The 18,368-nt window shown below is 47.5% G+C and overlaps 3 protein-coding genes across 4 annotated transcripts; 1 reads left to right on the forward strand and 2 right to left on the reverse strand.

The window, feature by feature from the left end:
* Nucleotides 1–137: 137 nt before the first annotated feature.
* On the reverse strand, nt 138–10,472 carry dzank1 (double zinc ribbon and ankyrin repeat domains 1). The gene is made up of 20 exons (XM_060047387.1): nt 10,215–10,472; nt 9,412–9,565; nt 8,830–8,920; nt 8,624–8,705; nt 8,364–8,467; nt 7,734–7,801; nt 6,985–7,102; nt 6,751–6,864; nt 6,464–6,559; nt 4,907–5,014; nt 4,006–4,155; nt 3,653–3,896; nt 3,390–3,493; nt 3,140–3,229; nt 2,946–3,045; nt 2,396–2,454; nt 2,232–2,306; nt 1,624–1,751; nt 1,169–1,243; nt 138–793 (listed from the first exon to the last, which is right to left on the reverse strand). Exons 1-20 carry the CDS (start codon nt 10,321–10,323, stop codon nt 565–567), a joined length of 2,298 nt encoding a protein of 765 aa, XP_059903370.1. The 5' UTR covers nt 10,324–10,472; the 3' UTR covers nt 138–564.
* An 819-nt stretch (nt 10,473–11,291) lies between these two features.
* polr3f (polymerase (RNA) III (DNA directed) polypeptide F) lies at nt 11,292–15,885 on the forward strand. Of its 2 annotated transcripts, none has more exons than XM_060047954.1 (9): nt 11,292–11,494; nt 11,844–11,961; nt 12,102–12,169; nt 12,985–13,052; nt 13,360–13,472; nt 13,927–14,070; nt 14,603–14,710; nt 15,291–15,522; nt 15,618–15,735. In XM_060047954.1, exons 1-9 carry the CDS (start codon nt 11,433–11,435, stop codon nt 15,653–15,655), a joined length of 951 nt encoding a protein of 316 aa, XP_059903937.1. In that variant the 5' UTR covers nt 11,292–11,432; the 3' UTR covers nt 15,656–15,735. The 2 variants fall into 2 exon arrangements, with proteins under 2 accessions (XP_059903937.1, XP_059903935.1); XM_060047952.1 differs by having other exon boundaries at nt 11,293–11,494; nt 15,291–15,482; nt 15,707–15,885.
* Nucleotides 15,886–17,944, reverse strand: rbbp9 (retinoblastoma binding protein 9). Its single transcript, XM_060047955.1, has 5 exons — nt 17,740–17,944; nt 17,425–17,467; nt 17,168–17,270; nt 16,691–16,776; nt 15,886–16,346 (listed from the first exon to the last, which is right to left on the reverse strand). Exons 1-5 carry the CDS (start codon nt 17,833–17,835, stop codon nt 16,123–16,125), a joined length of 552 nt encoding a protein of 183 aa, XP_059903938.1. The 5' UTR covers nt 17,836–17,944; the 3' UTR covers nt 15,886–16,122.
* Between the last annotated feature and the right edge of the window lie 424 nt (nt 17,945–18,368).

Consider the following 18,368-nt stretch of genomic DNA (forward strand, 5'->3'; position numbering starts at 1 on the left):
TGAGTTTCTTTGGATGAAGTGCCTTCTTCATGGCTAAATAGTAGATCAGAGAGGGTTAAGGGTAATGTTCATGTGATGTGTAATGATGACCTCATATCCTGTGTGTCAGACTGCGCTGTGGTCGGAGGTCAGTATGATAGAAGTTATATGTATTTTAATATTTCTAAAAAACATCTGTCCCAACAAGAGAAATAACAAATTACAAAGATTACATATGTAGATAGGTGTTAATTTCAGTTGTAACTTAACACTTTGACATTCTTACGGCAGCAGATGTTAACTACCAACAACTTTATTCATTTCTAAACCCAATTACACTTTGAGTTCCAAGTGCTTCGCTCCATCTGTCGCCTGGATCCTGAAGGCCAAACCCAGCGTCCTCCTGTGTTCAGTTTATCTGACTGTTGATGCATGCTTCTGTTTCCATGGTGCGGTTGATGTCACCGCTAGTGGAGCACACACTTCCGTAGAACCACCCTACCACAGCTGCCCTTCAGCCTGGTTCACCCTCCTGTCCGACCGGCCCTCGCTATGATGTCATCATGCGGTCCTCTGGGCAGCAGTTTATCCCTGACTGTCGATCGGTCCTGCCGGTGAGGGTCCGCTGCTGCTGCTGCTGCTGGCGGTGGCTGTGGGCTCCAGGCTGATCCTGGCCGGGTTCGGCAGCAGCGTGCCCAGCAGGGTGTGTCCCAGCTGGGCCGCGAGAAGCTGCACCATGGGGGGGCAGCCGCAGGTCAGGGAGAGGTCGTACGGCGTGTCGCCCTGAGCGTTCCTCTTCATCCGGGCTCTGCACCTGTGATAGGAAGTATCCCGTCAGACAGGAAGTACACCACGTCAGGCAGGAAGCACACCCCGTCAGACAGGAAGTACACCGCATCAGGCAGGAAGTACACCACGTCAGGCAGGCAGGACACCCCGTCAGACAGGAAGTACACCTCATCAGGCAGGAAGCACACCCTGTCAGACCGGAAGTACTGCCTGACAGACAGGAAGCATCCCTAGGCATAAAGGAAGTACATCTAGCCAGAGAGGAAGAATGTCTTTCACACAGGAAGTAAACTAATCACACAAAGTACATCCAGTCCAACAGGAAGTACACACTGTCACACAGGATGTACACCTCGTCACCAGGAGTACATTTGAAAGACAAAACAAAGGTGTGTGTTACCCCAGCAGGACTTTAGCAGACTGCAGGCCTCCAGAGCCCTGCGATGCTGCCTCGTGGAGAGCAGTGTTCTTGAACCTGTAACACAAACGCACTTAAAGGTGCTGCAGCTTAGAGTCAAGTGTTCTAAAGGGAGGGAGAACGACTAACTACTAAACAACCAAAACAACATGCCCTCCCTCTCTACGTTTCTTCGCCCTTGAGTAGTGTTGAATTGCACACACCTGTGATTGACACGTACGACTTACGTACTGCACCATTAATGATACTAGTTTATATATTATCCTTACCTACAGCACCTTTAATACTACTAGTATATATTGAATCATACCTACAGCACCTCTAACAGCTAGTTTATATATTAAATCGTATCCACACCAGCAGGTAAAAAGTATCAAAAACACCTTTGGAGGCAGGTATGTGTATGTGTGTATCACTGTGTGTGTGTGTCCTCTTACGGTCCGGACTGTTGGTTGACATCGGCTCCTCTCTGCACCAGGACAGGGATGATGTCGGGGCGTCCGTTCACTACGGCAACCACCAGGACGGAATGCCCCTCACTGTCCTGACACATCGGGTCTGCCCCCTGTCAATCATTATAGGTCAAGTCTTAAAGGCGGGGTCTCACCTTAAAGGTGAGGTCTCACTTAAAGCTGGGTTCTTTCCTAAAGGGGAAGTCTCCCCTTAAAGTTGGGGTCTGTCTTACAGGTGTGGTCCCACTTAGAGGTGTAGTCCTTAAAAAGTAAATTTAAAAAGTAAATTTATTTATTTTATTTATTGGTGACGTATTTCGTTATATGTTACGTTTGTGCATAAAGGTGGGGTCTTTCCTATAGGTATAGTTTTTCCTTAAAGGTGGGGTCTTTCCTATAGGTGTAGTTTTTCCTTAAAAGTGGGGTCTCTTCCTATAGGTAGAGTTTGTCCTTAAAGGTGGGGTCTCTCCCTACAGGTAATGTTCGGGCTTAAAGGTGGGGTCTCTCCTTAAAAGTAACATTTATGCTTAAAGTTTGGGTCTCTCCTTAAAGGTAAAGTTAGTCCTTAAAGGGGCGGACAGGGTGTTGGTCACCTGGTCGAGGAGTTGCTGCACCACAGCTACGCCGCCCTGCCCCCCCGGGCCGACCTCCTTCAGCAGCAGGCCGTCCTGCAGAACAAATCAAGCGCTCTATGAAAGACTCTGTTTCCATGGTGCTGAAGAAGGACTGTTGTTGCTGGGCAACCGCCGTCACCTACCAGGGGCTTCTGGGTAGTCTGCAAGCGGGGCTTGGGCCGGGGTGCTGGTTGCTTCTTTCCTGCCAATCAGAACATCAGAATACACTGTTAGAGCTACATGTAGGGATACATATATAGCTAAAGGTAGAGATACAGGTAGAGATACAGGTAGAGCTACAGCTAGAGATACAGGTAGAGCTATAGGTAGAGAAACAGGTAAACAGTTAGGGCTACAGATAGACAGGTAGAGCTATACAGGTAGACAGGTAGAGCTAGTTAGAGATACAGGTAAACAGTTAGGCCTACAGATAGACAGGTAGAGCTATACAGGTAGACAGGTAGAGCTAGTTAGAGATACAGGTAAACAGTTAGGCCTACAGATAGACAGGTAGAACTATACAGGTAGACAGGTAGAGCTAGTTAGAGATACAGGTAAACAGTTAGGCCTACGGGTAGAGCTACAGGAAGAGCTCCATGTAAACAGTTAGAGCTACAGGTAGACAGAGCTACAGGTAGACAGAGCTACAGGTAGACAGGTAGAGCCACAGGTAGTCTGGTAAGGTATCCTCACCCAGACTGGTAGGGTTGGACCCAGGGTTCTGTCCCTCTGTAACGCTGCTCAGGGTCTGGGTTTGGTCCGGGCTCTCCCCAGCACGCCTCTCTCTGCTAGCCTGCACAACCAAGAAGACAGTCTTCAGCCCGACCAGGACCCCTACCGGGACCCCTACCCGGACCCCTACCAGGACCCCTACCAGAGGGACTCACCTGGGTGCCCGGGGGCTCCGGTCCCCCCAGCAGGAAGCTGAGCCTCAGACTCACTTCGAAGTCGTCCTCCTTGATCACAACCGTCGCCATCTGGGAGAAGCAGAGTGAGCCTGTGAGTGTGTGTGTGTGTGTGTGTGTGTGTGTGTGTGTGTGTGTGTGTGTGTGTGTGTGTGTGTGTGTGTGTGTGTGTGTGTGTGTGTGTGTGTGTGTGTGTGTGTGTGTGTGTGTGTGTGTGTGTGTGTGGTCTCACCCGCCCCATCCGAGGCTCCCCCAGCAGCGTTCTGAAGTGGGGGTTGTTCTGGGCGTAGGCGCGCAGGTGAGCACACACATGATCTACCTGCTGCCTCCAGTACCCTGAAACACAACCGCATCCTTCAATCAATTACATTGTATTTATTGTTAAATATATTATAATTTATTATTAATTATTAATTACCTAAATTAGGTTGAGTTTATTATATTGATCATTTAATATAGTATATAGTTATATGAAGACGTAAATGTGTCGTCCACCTCTTCCCGGGCTCACTGCAGTGAGTAGCGGCCTGCGAGGCGCTGCCTGCTCCGCCAGCGCCCTCTGCTGGTGAGTCTTCTGTAGTTCAGCGCCAGACGGGTAGAACAGACCCACTGTCTGGGTTTGCCGGTCCGCGGTGGGCGGGGCTCTGGCCCGGGTGGGCGTGGCCTGTGAGGTGCTGTGGGAGGAGTTTGGGGAGCGCAGGGACCGCCAGGTGACTCCATTGGCGGTCAACCGTGACCCCTGGGAACATGAATGTGTTAATCTTTAAAGGTAGTACTCCACACAATGACTCTTGGTATTACTAGTTGTAGTACTAGTAGTCGTATTGGCTGCAGCGTGTATAACAGACCTGTGGGGGTGCCCCCCGTGCAGGGACAGAGGAGGCGTGGCTTCGAGGGGGAGCGACCAATAGGAGGCCGCATGCGGAGCAGTAGGAGGCGTAGGGGTGGCTGCTGGCGCCACAGCCCCTGCATAACACACTGCTCAGAGGGTGGGAGGGCTACACACACACACACACACACACACACACACACACACACACACACACACACACACACACACACACACACACACACACACACACACACACACGCACACACACGGCGGTTAGAGGGGATTGGTTGGCTAGTCTGAGTCTGTAGAAGGTCGACACGTTGTTACATGATTGGTGGTCGAATGTTATGTGGTGAGTGAAATGGTAGTTGTGCGGTACTTGGTTAGAGTTAGGGAGTAGTGTTGGGTGGTAGGTAGAGGTGGTTGGTGGTGGTTAGAGGTAGTTTTCCAGCTAGTTAGAGGCAGTTAGAGGTAGTTAGTGGTAGTTGGTGGTAGTAGCAGGTAGTTAAAGGTAGTTCCAGGTAGTTAGAGGTAGTCGGTAGTAGTTAGAGGTAGTTCCAGCTAGTTAGAGGTAGTCAGTGGTAGTTAGAGGTGGTTCCAGCTAGTTAGAGGTAGTCAGTGGTAGTTCCAGCTAGTTAGAGGTAGTCAGTGGTAGTTAGAGGTAGTTCCAGCTAGTTAGAGGTAGTCAGTGGTAGTTAGTGGTAGTTCCAGCTAGTTAGAGGTAGTCGGTGGTAGTTAGTGGTAGTTCCAGCTAGTTAGAGGTAGTCGGTGGTAGTTCCAGCTAGTCAGTGGTAGTTAGAGGTGGTTCCAGCTAGTTAGAGGTAGTCGGTGGTAGTTCCAGCTAGTTAGAGGTAGTCGGTGGTAGTTCCAGCTAGTTAGTGGTAGTTAGAGGTGGTTAGAGGTGGTTAAGGAGGTACCTTGGCGCCGCACCAGTCGCAGAACCTAGCGTCCTGGTTGTTGGTGCGCTGACACTGGGAGCAGGCCAGCCTCTGGTCGCCTGCAGGGGGCGGGGGGGGGGGCGCCGTCTGGGGCCGCACAGCACAATGTAACAACACAACACACTAACCTCACAACGCACTGTAACAACACAACACACTAACCTCACAACGCACTGTAACAACACAACACACTAACCTCACAACGCACTGTAACAACACAACACACTAACCTCACAACGCACTGTAACAACACAACACACTAACCTCACAACGCACTGTAACAACACAACACACTGACCTCACAACGCACTGTAACAACACAACACACTAACCTCACAACGCACTGTAACAACACAACACACTAACCTCACAACGCACTGTAACAACACAACACACTAACCTCACAACGCACTGTAACAACACAACACACTGACCTCACAACGCACTGTAACAACACAACACACTAACCTCACAACGCACTGTAACAACACAACACACTAACCTCACAACGCACTGTAACAACACAACACACTGACCTCACAACGCACTGTAACAACACAACACACTAACCTCACAACGCACTGTAACAACACAACACACTGACCTCACAACGCACTGTAACAACACAACACACTAACCTCACAACGCACTGTAACAACACAACACACTAACCTCACAACGCACTGTAACAACACAACACACTAACCTCACAACGCACTGTAACAACACAACACACTAACCTCACAACGCACTGTAACAACACAACACACTAACCTCACAACGCACTGTAACAACACAACACACTAACCTCACAACGCACTGTAACAACACAACACACTGACCTCACAACGCACTGTAACAACACAACACACTGACCTCACAACGCACTGTAACAACACAACACACTGACCTCACAACGCACTGTAACAACACAACACACTAACCTCACAACGCACTGTAACAACACAACACACTAACCTCACAACGCACTGTAACAACACAACACACTGTAACAACACACTAACCTCACAACACAATGTAACAACACACTGTAACAACACACTGTAACCTCGCAACACACTGTAACAACACACTGTAACCTCACAACACACTGTAACCTCACAACACACTGTAACAACACAACACACTGTAACCTCACAACACACTGTAACAACACACTGTAACAACACAACACACTGTAACCTCACAACACACTGTAACCTCACAACACACTGTAACAACACAACACACTGTAACCTCACAACACACTGTAACAACACACTGTAAAAACACAACACACTGTAACCTCACAACACACTGTAACAACACACTGTAACCTCACAACACACTGTAACCTCACAACACACTGTAACCTCACAACACACTAACCTCACAACACACTGTAACCTCACAACACACTAACCTCACAACACACTGTAACCTCACAACACACTGTAACCTCACAACACACTGTAACCTCACAACACATTGGAAAACAGTTAGCATGGTTGTGTGGGGTCGGAGGTCAGGTCTTACCCAGGCAGGAGTGGGGACGAGTCGGTTCTCACAGGTCACACAGTGGGAGATATGACCTGGGTTCACACTGCAACACACCACACACAAGACTTTGTCCTGCAATCACACACATACACACACACACACACACACACACACACACACACACACGCACACGCACACGCACACGCACACACACAGCCACACATGCATGCACGCAGGCCAACAGACAGGTAGGAAATAGGCAGATTAGTAAACCACGTTACACTGGTACCTCCAGCTACATGCTCCTGGCTGCGGTCAGGTACCTTCAACTTGATGCGGGCTTGGGGGCGTAGTTGAGGTGGGATGGCCACCTCACAGATCAGACAGGAAGGCGTGTTGACAGGCACCAGTGTGTTACAGACAAAACACACCCCCATCTGAAACACACAACACGTACAACAACTCTTTGTTGCCTAAATGCTATCAGGTGAGGTGCTTTTTAGGTGTTTAGTGTGTGTAAGCTGTGTGGGAGGTATGTGGTGTATGAGGTGCAGTACCTGTCCTGCCTCAGTAGGGGGCAGTCTTTGTCCTGGTACGGGAGGAAGTGAGGCGCCACAGTGGACACAGAACCGCGAGAATGGATCAGACGGACGATCACAAAAACACCTGGTACACCTGGACAGATATAGTACACCTGGACAGATATAATACACCTGGTACACCTGGACAGATATAGTACACCTGGACAGATATAATACACCTGGTACACCTGGAGATATATAGTTCATCTGGACTCATACAACGGGGGCCTAAATCCAGCGATCTGATTGGTTCATAACTGTTGTATAATGAGCGTATACATAACTGCTATGACGCCCAATCATTTTGTGAAAGTTTGCATATCACTCCGCTCCTGGAAGTAGAAACGGTTACAATACAAAGTATAAAAGTAGTTGTATAAAAGCAATAGCACAGTTCACTGAAGCCTAAAAATATGTTGAATGATGGAGAGGGTGTAATGTTGTTACTCCGGGAGTGAGCAAGGCGATGGAGAGACTAACGAAAGCTTAGGCACACGGTGAGTGAACTGCTCCATAGGATAAATTGCCGCGAACCGCTCTTGCCGAGCCTTCTCTCGGAGGGACGCTAAAGTGTGTTGCATAGCGACCGTCGTGCATTTTGAATGCAGCCAGGGACTACTTTTTTGTATTCTTTAATAAAACAGCTATTTTGACTTTCTTGTTTTTTTTTAAATGTAGTGTGTCTATGAATTTTCGTTTTGCCATAATAGTAACCGGCTCGTTACCTGAGGAAGTCCGCTTCTCGCTGGACCCTAGTGCTCTGGGAGTGGTATGTTGTGGCCTGCAGTGTCCTCTGGGAAGGTTACAGGAGGTTAGGAGGACTGAGGGCTGCCAGGGGGCTGCATGCAGTGATGTCATGTAGTGATGTCATGTAGTGATGTCATGTAGTGATGTCATGTAGTGATGTCATGTAGTGATGTCATGTAGTGATGCCATATAGGGACGTCATGTAGTGATGTCATGTAGTGATGTCATGTAGTGATGTCATGTAGTGACGTCATGTAGGGACGTCATGTAGTGACGTCATGTAGTGACAATTACGAAATGGCATAACTACATGACATAAGTACATCACAAACTACATGACATAACTAGATGACATAATTACATGACATAACTACATCACTACATGACGTCACTACATGACGCCACTACATGACGTCATGTAGTGACGTCATGTAGTGATGTCATGTGACGCAGTGGTCATGTAGTTAGTGATGTAGTTATGTCATGTAATTATGTCATCTAGTTATGTCATGTAGTTTGTGATGTACTTATGTCATGTAGGTATGCCATTTCGTAATTGATCTAGTTATGCCATGTAGTTAGTGATGTGGTTGGGGGGGGGGGGGTACCGGTCTTGGGGGTTCTGTGGGGGGGGAGCTCTTCTGGGTCTGGGGGTCTTGGGGTCCCAGACGACCACTGAGGAACCGAGCACCTCCAGATGATCTTAGAACATCTGAAACACACAGAACACACACAGAACACACAGAACACACAGAACGCACACAGAACACACACAGAACACACACAGAACACACAGGGTCAGGGGTCACAGAACACACAGGGTCAGGGGTCACAGAACACACAGGATGTGATGTAGTACAGGATGCACCTTCCACAGCTGCAGGACTTTGCAGCAGAGACTGGCTGGGGGTACCCCTTCCTGTCCACTGCAGTGTCTCCTGGCCAAATCCCTGTGAGGTCAGAGGTCAAAGGTTCTCTGTGTGTGGTAGTACTTTTTATGGTATCTCTAGTAATCATAGCAGTGCAGTGTATAAGTCTTTAGTATATAGTCTTTAGATATTAGAGCTGTAGTACCTTGTCCTTGAGGTCTTCCTGGCCTCTCAGCGACGTTACATTTGCCGACACCAAGAACACTTTGGTCACGGTAGAACTCTGCCTGCCATCCCTGGAGAAGGGGGGGGGGGGGGGGAGGCATTATTTTCATAATAATATTTTTTTTTCATCAATTCACCTGGTTACAGCTGGGTTAATGAGTTAATGAAGGCCTCACCTGGTTACAGCTGGGTTAATGAGTTAATGAAGGCCTCACCTGGTTACAGCTGGGTTAATGAGTTAATGAAGGCCTCACCTGGTGATCGCTGGGTTAATGAGTAAATTAAAGCCTCACTTGCTGATCGCTGGGTTAATGAGTAAATTAAAGCCTCAGTGACAGCTTGGTTAATTGGTTAATGAAGGTCTCAACTGGTGACGGCTGGGATAATGAGTTAATGGAGGCCTCAATTGGTGACTGCTGGGTTAATTGGTTAATGAAGGCCTCACCTGGTTACAGCTGGGTTAATTGGTTAATGAAGGCCTCACCTGGTCATAGCTGGGTTAATGAGTTAATGAAGGCCTCACCTGGTCATAGCTGGGTTAATTGGTTAATAAAGGCCTCACCTGGTGACAGCCACAGCCTTGACGGAGACCTTCCCTGGGGGGAGGAGGAGGGCTCCGCTGTACCTCATGGTGGAGTTCTCCCCCCCTCGCACAGTCCGCCACGCCTCGGGACTACTACCATCCAGAGTGTAGAAGATCTGCACATCTGTAGAGTCTACACGCACGCACACACACACACACACACACACAGGCACACACACACAGGCAGTCAGGAGCACTGTCTGTGTGTGTTACTGGTGCTGTGTCCTGTGGAGTCGGTAGCAATAACACCTTCTCTGACTGTCCTGTGGAGTTTGGGGAGGTAGGAGGAGCAGCTTGGGGAGGTAGGAGGAGCAGCTTGGGGAGGTAGGGGGAGCAGCTGGGGGAGGTAGGGGGAGCAGGCTGGGGGAGGTAGGGGGAGCAGGCTGGGGGAGGTAGGGGGAGCAGGCTGGGGGAGGTAGGGGGAGCAGGCTCGGGGGGGGGGGGGGGGGGGGGGTAGGAGGAGGAGCAGGCTGGGGGAGGTAGGAGGTGCAGGCTTGGGGAGGTAGGGGGAGCGGTTGATGTGACCCTTCATAATGTGTTTCTTCTCATTAACTCAGTGTTCTGAATGAGAGGACTCATGACAGATAAACCCTTGGTCTACGGGTGAATGCAAAGATTGGACCATTAGCAGCGTTATTTGCTAATGCCATTGCTTGGCTGGTCGATTTTCCCATCCTGCTGACACAAACACAACATAAAGATAGTTTTGGAAGAAAATAAAACAGTGAAGAAAGAAGAATTTGTAGAAGTCAAGAACGTAGTAAAGAAGGATTTGTGTGTACCTGATTTCATCTCAACAGGTGTTGCGGTGTCCACCTCATGCCCTGCCCTTCCGTGACCCGGCGCGCGGAGGGGTATGAGGCGCGGAGCTGCGACCGAACCCGCTGCCATGGTTATAGGTTCCGACCCATCATGTAGGGACCATTCGCTCTACTTTAATATCCAACGTTACTAATATGAATGAGTCCGCTTCTTTAGATAAAGAGCTTGTTTAGGTTTTCACTGTCCCACCGCCTCACTCGTCGCCTGGCAACGCACCATGCTACCCCAAACAACTCCGTAGCAACGGGTGTTCGTTAGTTTTGTCAAGACCAGACGCGGCGGAGTTTGTACCAAAAGAAGCACCGACATGTCGAGCTCCGCTCACCCGTACTGCGCTTTATATTACGAACGATAACTAGAAAGGGAAAAAGAGAAAGTTTGACGTCTTGTTGGTTTTTATTGCGATCCTAAACGGCAAATTTGAAGTGTTTTAAGTATTTTCATTAAATTAGTAGTATTAATGTTTGGCTTTTTTGTTTTTTTTAAATATCACCAAATCCTAATACCGGTATTTGTGTATGTTGTTCGTTTGTAATCGGTTGCGGGTTACAATCAGTTACTCAGAAAAGCTCGCACTGTTCCATTAACAGACAGAAAAACTACAGATTTTTTTTTTCCTTCTAATACACTGGTTTGGCTTGGCTCGAATATACGCAGTAGCCCAGCGCGGCTGGGATTTGCATCTCCATTACCACAGCTTTACCTGCATGAAGGTGTTGCTCTAAATTGGTATCGTTTTGAGTCGATGACAAAACAACAAAAACACTGTTATTGTGTTCAGTTGTATACTATAGCCTGTCGTCAAATGTGATTGGATCTTTTAGAGACATTCAATATAGATGTGGTTTTGTGAATAATATCAATTCAAGCTTTTGAGAACTATAGCCAAGTGCATGGCGATGCTCATCTGACACAATAACTATTATGCAATTATAGTGCATGTTACAAGTGAAATGGTTTGTTTTTGTGCTGAAGAAGGAACATTAATAAATGGTAACAAAATAATAACGGCCTGCGCGTTATGATCAGGCACTTTTTCGGACTGCTCATTTAAGCCCCCAAACTCGCATCTTCCACTCTGACGTAGCAGTGTTGATATTGCACATGCTTTACAACTAAAAGCTGTTCACAACTGAAGACCTTCATCACTCCATACGGACAGTACCGAACACGGTACAATGACCGACGCCAAAGTGAAGAAGGAGTGTGACCCTGCTGATGCTGCGGTGATTGAAAACAGGTCAGTCATTCATTTAACTACTTATGCTATCCGTAGCTTCATGATGCTACACTGCTCTGTTGATGGAGGTTTAGTCTGAGTTGCCATAACAAATCTACTTTATTATGGACTGTTCTTTGTGTAATTCCATATCGTTTAACGTAACAGGCTAGCCTAGTTATACCCGATATAAAAATGAATCCGTTTTTATGCCTCATCTATTTAAATAGCCCCTATTGTGTACAGTTTCTAGCTACACTGAAAATGTATTTGACACTTCAGTGCTTAAAGGGTTAATGGTGCTGTTAGGTATGGTGTAATTCTACTGAGCAGGGCAGCAACTTGTAGCTGTCTCTCTCTCTCTCTGAAGGATCAAGGAGCTCTGTATACAGTTCCCTCAGGGGATCACGGACCAGGTGATCCAGAACGACATGCCCCACCTGGAGCCCACGCAGCGGGCCATGGTCATCAACAAGCTGCTGTCTGTGGTAGGAACCACTGGGGACTGGGAGGAAGACTGGGATCTGGGAGAAAGACTAGGGTCTGGGAGGAATTGTCTTGGATGAAGACTAGGGTTTGGGAGGATGTCTAGGGTCTGAGTACTGAATGCAATGTTTCTGTTGTGTAGGGTCAGTTGGACTTGCTGAGGAACAGCTCTGGTCTCCTGTATCGTATGAAGGACGCTCAGTCTGCCAGGTAAACCACAAACTCCTTTGTACTGGCACTAACGCTGCTTTACCCTTGGCCCTGCCCACACGCGTTTCCATGCCAGTATTTATCTGGGATGATACCCGATTGGCTTAAACTTATCATACTAGTCATGCAAACAAGCTCTGCTTTCTACTGCGCCACCCAAAGTCGTGGAGCTGCGGATGTGGACACAGCTCCTGGTGTTCTGGACACAGTTCCACTTCTCTGTTTCCAGCTGTTGCTGCACCTAGGGAATGTGCTTAAGTTTAGGATTGTGATTAATGCAGTACCAGTACTACAGTATGATTACTGCAGTATCGATTGCTGTGCTATGTTTAATGCAGTACCAGTATTATAATAGGGTTACTGCAGAACCAGAAGTGTAGCAGTTATACAGTGTGAGCACAATTACTGAAGTACCAGGACTACAGTATGATTACTACAGCATTGTTGGAACTACAGTAGCAGTACTACAGTATAACTATAGTATCTGTATTGTTGCAGTAGTGTAGCAGTACTTCAGTACAACTATAGTAGCTGTGTTGTTGCAGTACTACAGTAGCAGAAGTGTTGCCATACTACAGTATAACTGCAGTAGCAGTAGTGTAGAAGTTCTGCAGTATAACTACAGTAGCAGTATTGTAGAAGTACTGCACTATAACCACAGTAGCGATACCACAGTAGCAGTAGTGTACATAACTACAGTATAAACTGCAGTAATACAGTATAAACTACAGTAGCAGTAGTGTAGAAGTACTGCAGTATAAACTACAGTAGCAGTAGTGTAGCAGCTGACGTGTTTATTTGTGCTGTCTCCCCAGTAAGATGAAAGGCTCTGACAACCAGGAGAAGCTGGTCTACCAGATCATCGAGGACGCAGGCAATAAAGGTGAGACCTTGAGATCTTTAACCTTCTTCGCTTTCGGTTTGTACAGACTTGCAGAATTCATATGTGGCGACAATAAATGAGGCGTATCACCCTGCGTCCCTCTGAAGGCTGAACACTGGGTATCTTTTTCTGAACTTATGTCTGAACTTCTGTGCAATAACATAAAAAAACACCACAGCAGCGTTGTGGGTCTCAAGGGGATAATGTTTTAGAAATACCTACTGTAGGCCTCTAGATGTTAATGAAGCTATGGTTTTCCTACTGTAGGTCTCTACATGTTAGTGAAGCTTTTGTTGTCCTACCGTAGGTATCTGGACAAGAGACATGCGATTCAAGAGCAACCTGCCCCTGACTGAGGTCAACAAGATTCTGAAGAACCTGGAGAGCAAGAAGCTGATCAAGGCCGTCAAGTCGGTCGCTGTGAGTTCATGTGTGTGTGGTATTCCTCTAAGAGGAAGGTGTACATGCTGTAATGTTTGTGTGGGTCAGTTGGAAGGCCTCTAAGAATAAGGTGTACATGCTGTATGAGTGTGTGTGTTGGAAGTAGGCCTCTAAGAATAAGGTGTACATGCTGTAATGTGTGTGTAGTAGGCCTCTAAGAAGAAGCTGTAATCTGTGTAGTAGGCCTCCTAAGGTGTGTGTGTGTGTGTGTGTGTGTGTGTGTGTGTGTGTGTGTGTGTGTGTGTGTGTGTGTGTGTGTGTGTGTGTGTGTGTGTGTGTGTGTGTGTGTGTGTGTGTGTGTGTGTGTGTGTGTGTGTGTGTGTGGTAGACCTCTAAGAAGATGTACATGCTTTAATGTGTGTGTGTGTGTGTGTGGTAGGCCTCTAAGAAGAAGGTGTAGATGCTTTAATATATATGTGTGTGTGTGTGGTAGGCCTCTAAGAAGAAGGTGTACATGCTGTACAACGTGCAGCCGGACCGCTCGGTGACGGGCGGGGCCTGGTACAGCGACCAGGACTTTGAGTCGGAGTTCGTGGAAGTCCTTAACCAGCAGTGCTTCAAGTTCCTGCAGAGTAAGGTGAGTCATCCTCAGGCATGTTAACTACTAGTTAAAGGTCCAGCGTGTAGAATTGAGTGCCATCTAGTGGTGAGGTGGCAGATTGAAACCAACTGTCTCCCCCCCCACCCCCCTCCCTCTCCAATGACTACGGTTGCCTGTACTGGCCAGAATTGTGTACTGTGCCAGTAGGTACTTGCAAAACTATGTCAACGTCTATGACGGCATCAAGTAGCCGAGGTCGAGTGAGTTGGTTCCTGGATAGATTAGATCGATTCATTAAAGAGTCGGTGAACCAAATCGTTATTTTTATTTTTTGCGTAGTAATGTGTTATTTGATTATCAACTTAGTAATATATGACATTTAATCACTTTGATCCCTAACCCCATTACTGAAATAAGACTCAAACGAGCTACTCGTGTTCAGAAGGGAGGGCTCACTACGTACTGAGCTAACCAGGGGTTAGGTGGTGGATTGGACCAGGGTTAGGTGGTGGATTGGACCAGGGTTAAGTGGTGTGTGTGTGTGTGTGTGTGTGTGTGTGTGTTGCAGGCGGAGGTGGCCCGGGACAGTAAGCAGAGTCCGATGATCCAGAGAAACAGCTCCTTTGCCACGTCTCACGAGGTCTGGAAATACATCTGTGAGCTGGGTATTAGTAAGGTGAGTCTGCCTCTCTCCCTCTCTCAGTAAGGTGAGTCTGCCTGTCTCAGTAAGATGGGTGCCTGTCTCACTCTCAGTAAGGTGAGTCTGCCTGTCTCACTCTCTCAGTAAGGTGAGTATGCCTGTCTCACTCTCAGTAAGGTGGGTGCCTGTCTCACTCACAGTAAGGTTAGTCTGCCTCTCTCACTCACGCAGTAGTTATATTAAAGCTAAGTGTATTGGCAGCTGTAACGATAACTATTAAATATTAGCGTCTATATTAAGTATATGGGTCTAAGCAGTCAAATTTAAAGCTTAGTTTTTTAGCAGCTATATTAAAACGAAGTATACTAAATCTAGGGGTATACAGCTCGGTTAAAGCTAGGGGTATATGCAGCTATATTAAAGCTAGGGGTATATGCAGCTATATTAAAGTTATCTACATTAAAGCTAGGGGTATGCAGCTATATTAAAGTTACCTACATTAAAGCTAGGGGTATATGCAGCTATATTAAAGCTAGGGGTATATGCAGCTATATTAAAGTTATCTACATTAAAGCTAGGGGTATGCAGCTATATTAAACCTTCTGCTTCCCGTCAGGTGGATCTGTCCATGGAGGACATCGAGACGATCCTCAACACGCTGATCTACGACGGCAAGGTGGAGATGACCATCATCGCGGCCAAGGAGGGGACGGTGGGCAGTGTGGACGGTCAGATGAAGCTGTTCCGTGGGGTCAACCCCATCATCCAGCCCACTGGCCTCGTCAAAACCCCCTGCGGACTCTGCCCGGTAAGCACTTCCTGTTCCCCTGCCCGCCCACTTCCTGTTCCTCTGCCCGGTAAGCACTTCCTGTTCCCCTGCCCGCCCACTTCCTGTTCCCCTGCCCGCCCACTTCCTGTTCCCCTGCCCGCCCACTTCCTGAACACACCCCAACCCCTGCCTGTACATACCCGCCTGTATAGCCACACATTGTGCTAGTTCTCCTGGTGTCTGAGTGTTCTGCTGGCCCCCAGGTGTTTGACGAGTGCCACGAGGGCGGAGAGATCTCGCCGTCTCGCTGCATCTACATGACCGAGTGGCTGAACTTCTAGCGCCCTGACCTGGCCGCCATATTATTTTCTCTGTGAGGAAAAGCTTGTAAATCTGTTGTATGTATTTTTGGATTCTTGGGAATAAAAACCAAAACAAAAGGTTTCAGACTCGTGCAACTTTATTCGGATCGATTTGTTATTTTAGAAAAGGTTTGAGTCATTCAGCTGAAGTGCAGCTCCTCCTTCTCCTCACATGGCCCCTCCCCCTCTACACATGGCCCCTCCCCCTCTACACAGGGCCCCTCCACAAAAGGCCCCTCTCCACAGAGCCCCTCCCCCTCCACACAGGGCCCCTCCACACAAGGCTCGTCTTGCAGCCGTTGCCCTGGGCGACCGCATCATGCCGCTGCCTTGAGCTTTTTGACGGCAGCGATGAGCTCCGGGAACGCGGTGTTCTGGAAGTGCCCGCGGTCGGAGTAGCGGTGGAGCTCCGTCTTGAGGTTGTCCGCCACCTCCTGCTGCTCCTCCCAGGGCAGGAAGGGGTCGTCAGAGGAGCCGAACTGGACCAGGTGACCCGCGTTGCTCGAGATGCTTGACCAATCCCACGGACGATTGAAGTATCCTGAGGGACGGAAACACCTTCGTTACACTATCTAACCCCTGCATGCTCCTTAATGACGTCTAATGTATAACCCCGGCCTGCTCTTTAATTACCTTTCTCTACTGTCCAACCCCTACCTGCTCCTTAATAACTTATGTCTACTGTCTATCCCCTACCTGCTCTTTAATGACCTGTTTCTGTACTGTAACCCCATCCTGCTCCTTAATAACCCGTTCTCTTTAATGTCTAACCCCTATCTGCTCCTTAATGACCCGTCTCCGTACTGTCTAACCCCTACCTGCTCCTTAATGACCTGTCTCTGTACTGTCTAACCCCTCCCTTTATGTCTCGGTGGGTTCTCTTACCGCTGGCTCGCTCCGTCTCGTCTCCCAGGTCAGAGACGTACGCTCCCACTAGGATGATCCCAAACACCTTGTGGCTCTCTGCATACCTGAACACCACATTATTAGTATTAGTAGGATCTAATCTGATCAGTTTCACCTCCATCTCTTATCTCAGCCTTCACAATCAATTAGTCTACATCATGAGTTTTGAGTTACATAAGTTATGCCGATATAACATGCATGTTGTGTTTCTAATCATCTCAGCTGTATGATGTCTAATATGTTGTATGTAAATCATCACTAATATGAAGTCTCTCACATAGTTCCCGGGAAATACTGGGATAACCTTCTCCGGCAGTGCAAGTGTTTTTTACTATTCACAGGTGTAATATGGATGTTATGTTATATAAGTGATGTTATAGATATTATATAGGTGATATTCTGCATAATAAGGGTTCTATATGTTGTATCGGGGATGTACTGATTATGGCTCCTCACCTCAGGGCAGCAGCGGCTCCAGAGCTGTGACCGATGATAACCGTCTCCTCATCACATCCCATCTCCTCCATGAAGGGCAGCCACACACTCTCCCTGGCAGTCACTAACACACACACACACACACACACACACACACACACACACACACACACACACACACACACACACACACACACACACACACACTACAGTCACTAACAGTGTGCACACACAGTATCTACACACACTTAAAAGGGATGCGTTCTCGTTTAACTTACCTGGGTCAGGCATATCTTTCAGGATACAGGTCATATCCGGAATCTAAGAATATACAAACGATTCGACATCATTTAGCTATAACAATTTGGTTATCCCGCAGCACATGTTTCCCGACAACGGGGTCCCCGGATTTGCTGTATTGTTGTCCTGGCTAGAGAGATCAATTATGAACTGAACACTATTCAAAACTATAATCAGGGAAGAATAGAAGGTCACCGTTTCGATATTTCTGATTGACATCGCGCTGCTGTAAAGTTGATTCAGATATTACTCTGTTGCATTGTTTTGACATGCTTCACCCGGTGTGTGTTTACCTTGTCGATCTGTTTGCGGGCCCATCCGTACCAGTTAGACCGCTCCACGTCTCCAGATCCGTTCCCCGGGACAATCACGGCTTTCCTTAGAGGCATTTCTTATTTCTGAATGAAACCACGACCGTAGTACATCTAGTGAACTTCTCATTCAGTCGTAGTTGTAAGTGTAGCAGGAAGGTATCACGTGGAATAATGTAAGCCAATCACAACCGTCATACTGTGCAGCCAATCACGTTTGTTATATTATGCCGGTTATGGTTGGAACTAAAGTTATTCTGATTGACGTTGATAATGAATGATAGTCGAATAGAAGGGCAGCTCAGGTGCGTCACACTTGAAAAGGCACCCGTAACGACCTTAACGTTGGCTAAAATTTGATTTGAAAGCGAAACTATGTCATTATTTGTCTTTATTTATTTGTTTTTATGGAGGCCAAATGCCCTTAATTTCTCGTTTTTGTCTTTATTGTTCAGATAGCTTTTAAACAGAAAATGTAATGTGCTGATCATTAATGTGATCAGGCCATGAATGAAAAAAGCTGTGTGTATAAGCCTATTTCGGTTTTGAATAAGTTTCTTCTAATGAGGAAAGAGAGAAACCTCTCCTCCTCTCTTCCTTTCAGCGTCCCC

The sequence above is a fragment of the Gadus macrocephalus genome, chromosome 3 (genome assembly GCF_031168955.1).
Source record: "Gadus macrocephalus chromosome 3, ASM3116895v1".
Classification (NCBI taxonomy): domain Eukaryota; kingdom Metazoa; phylum Chordata; class Actinopteri; order Gadiformes; family Gadidae; genus Gadus; species Gadus macrocephalus.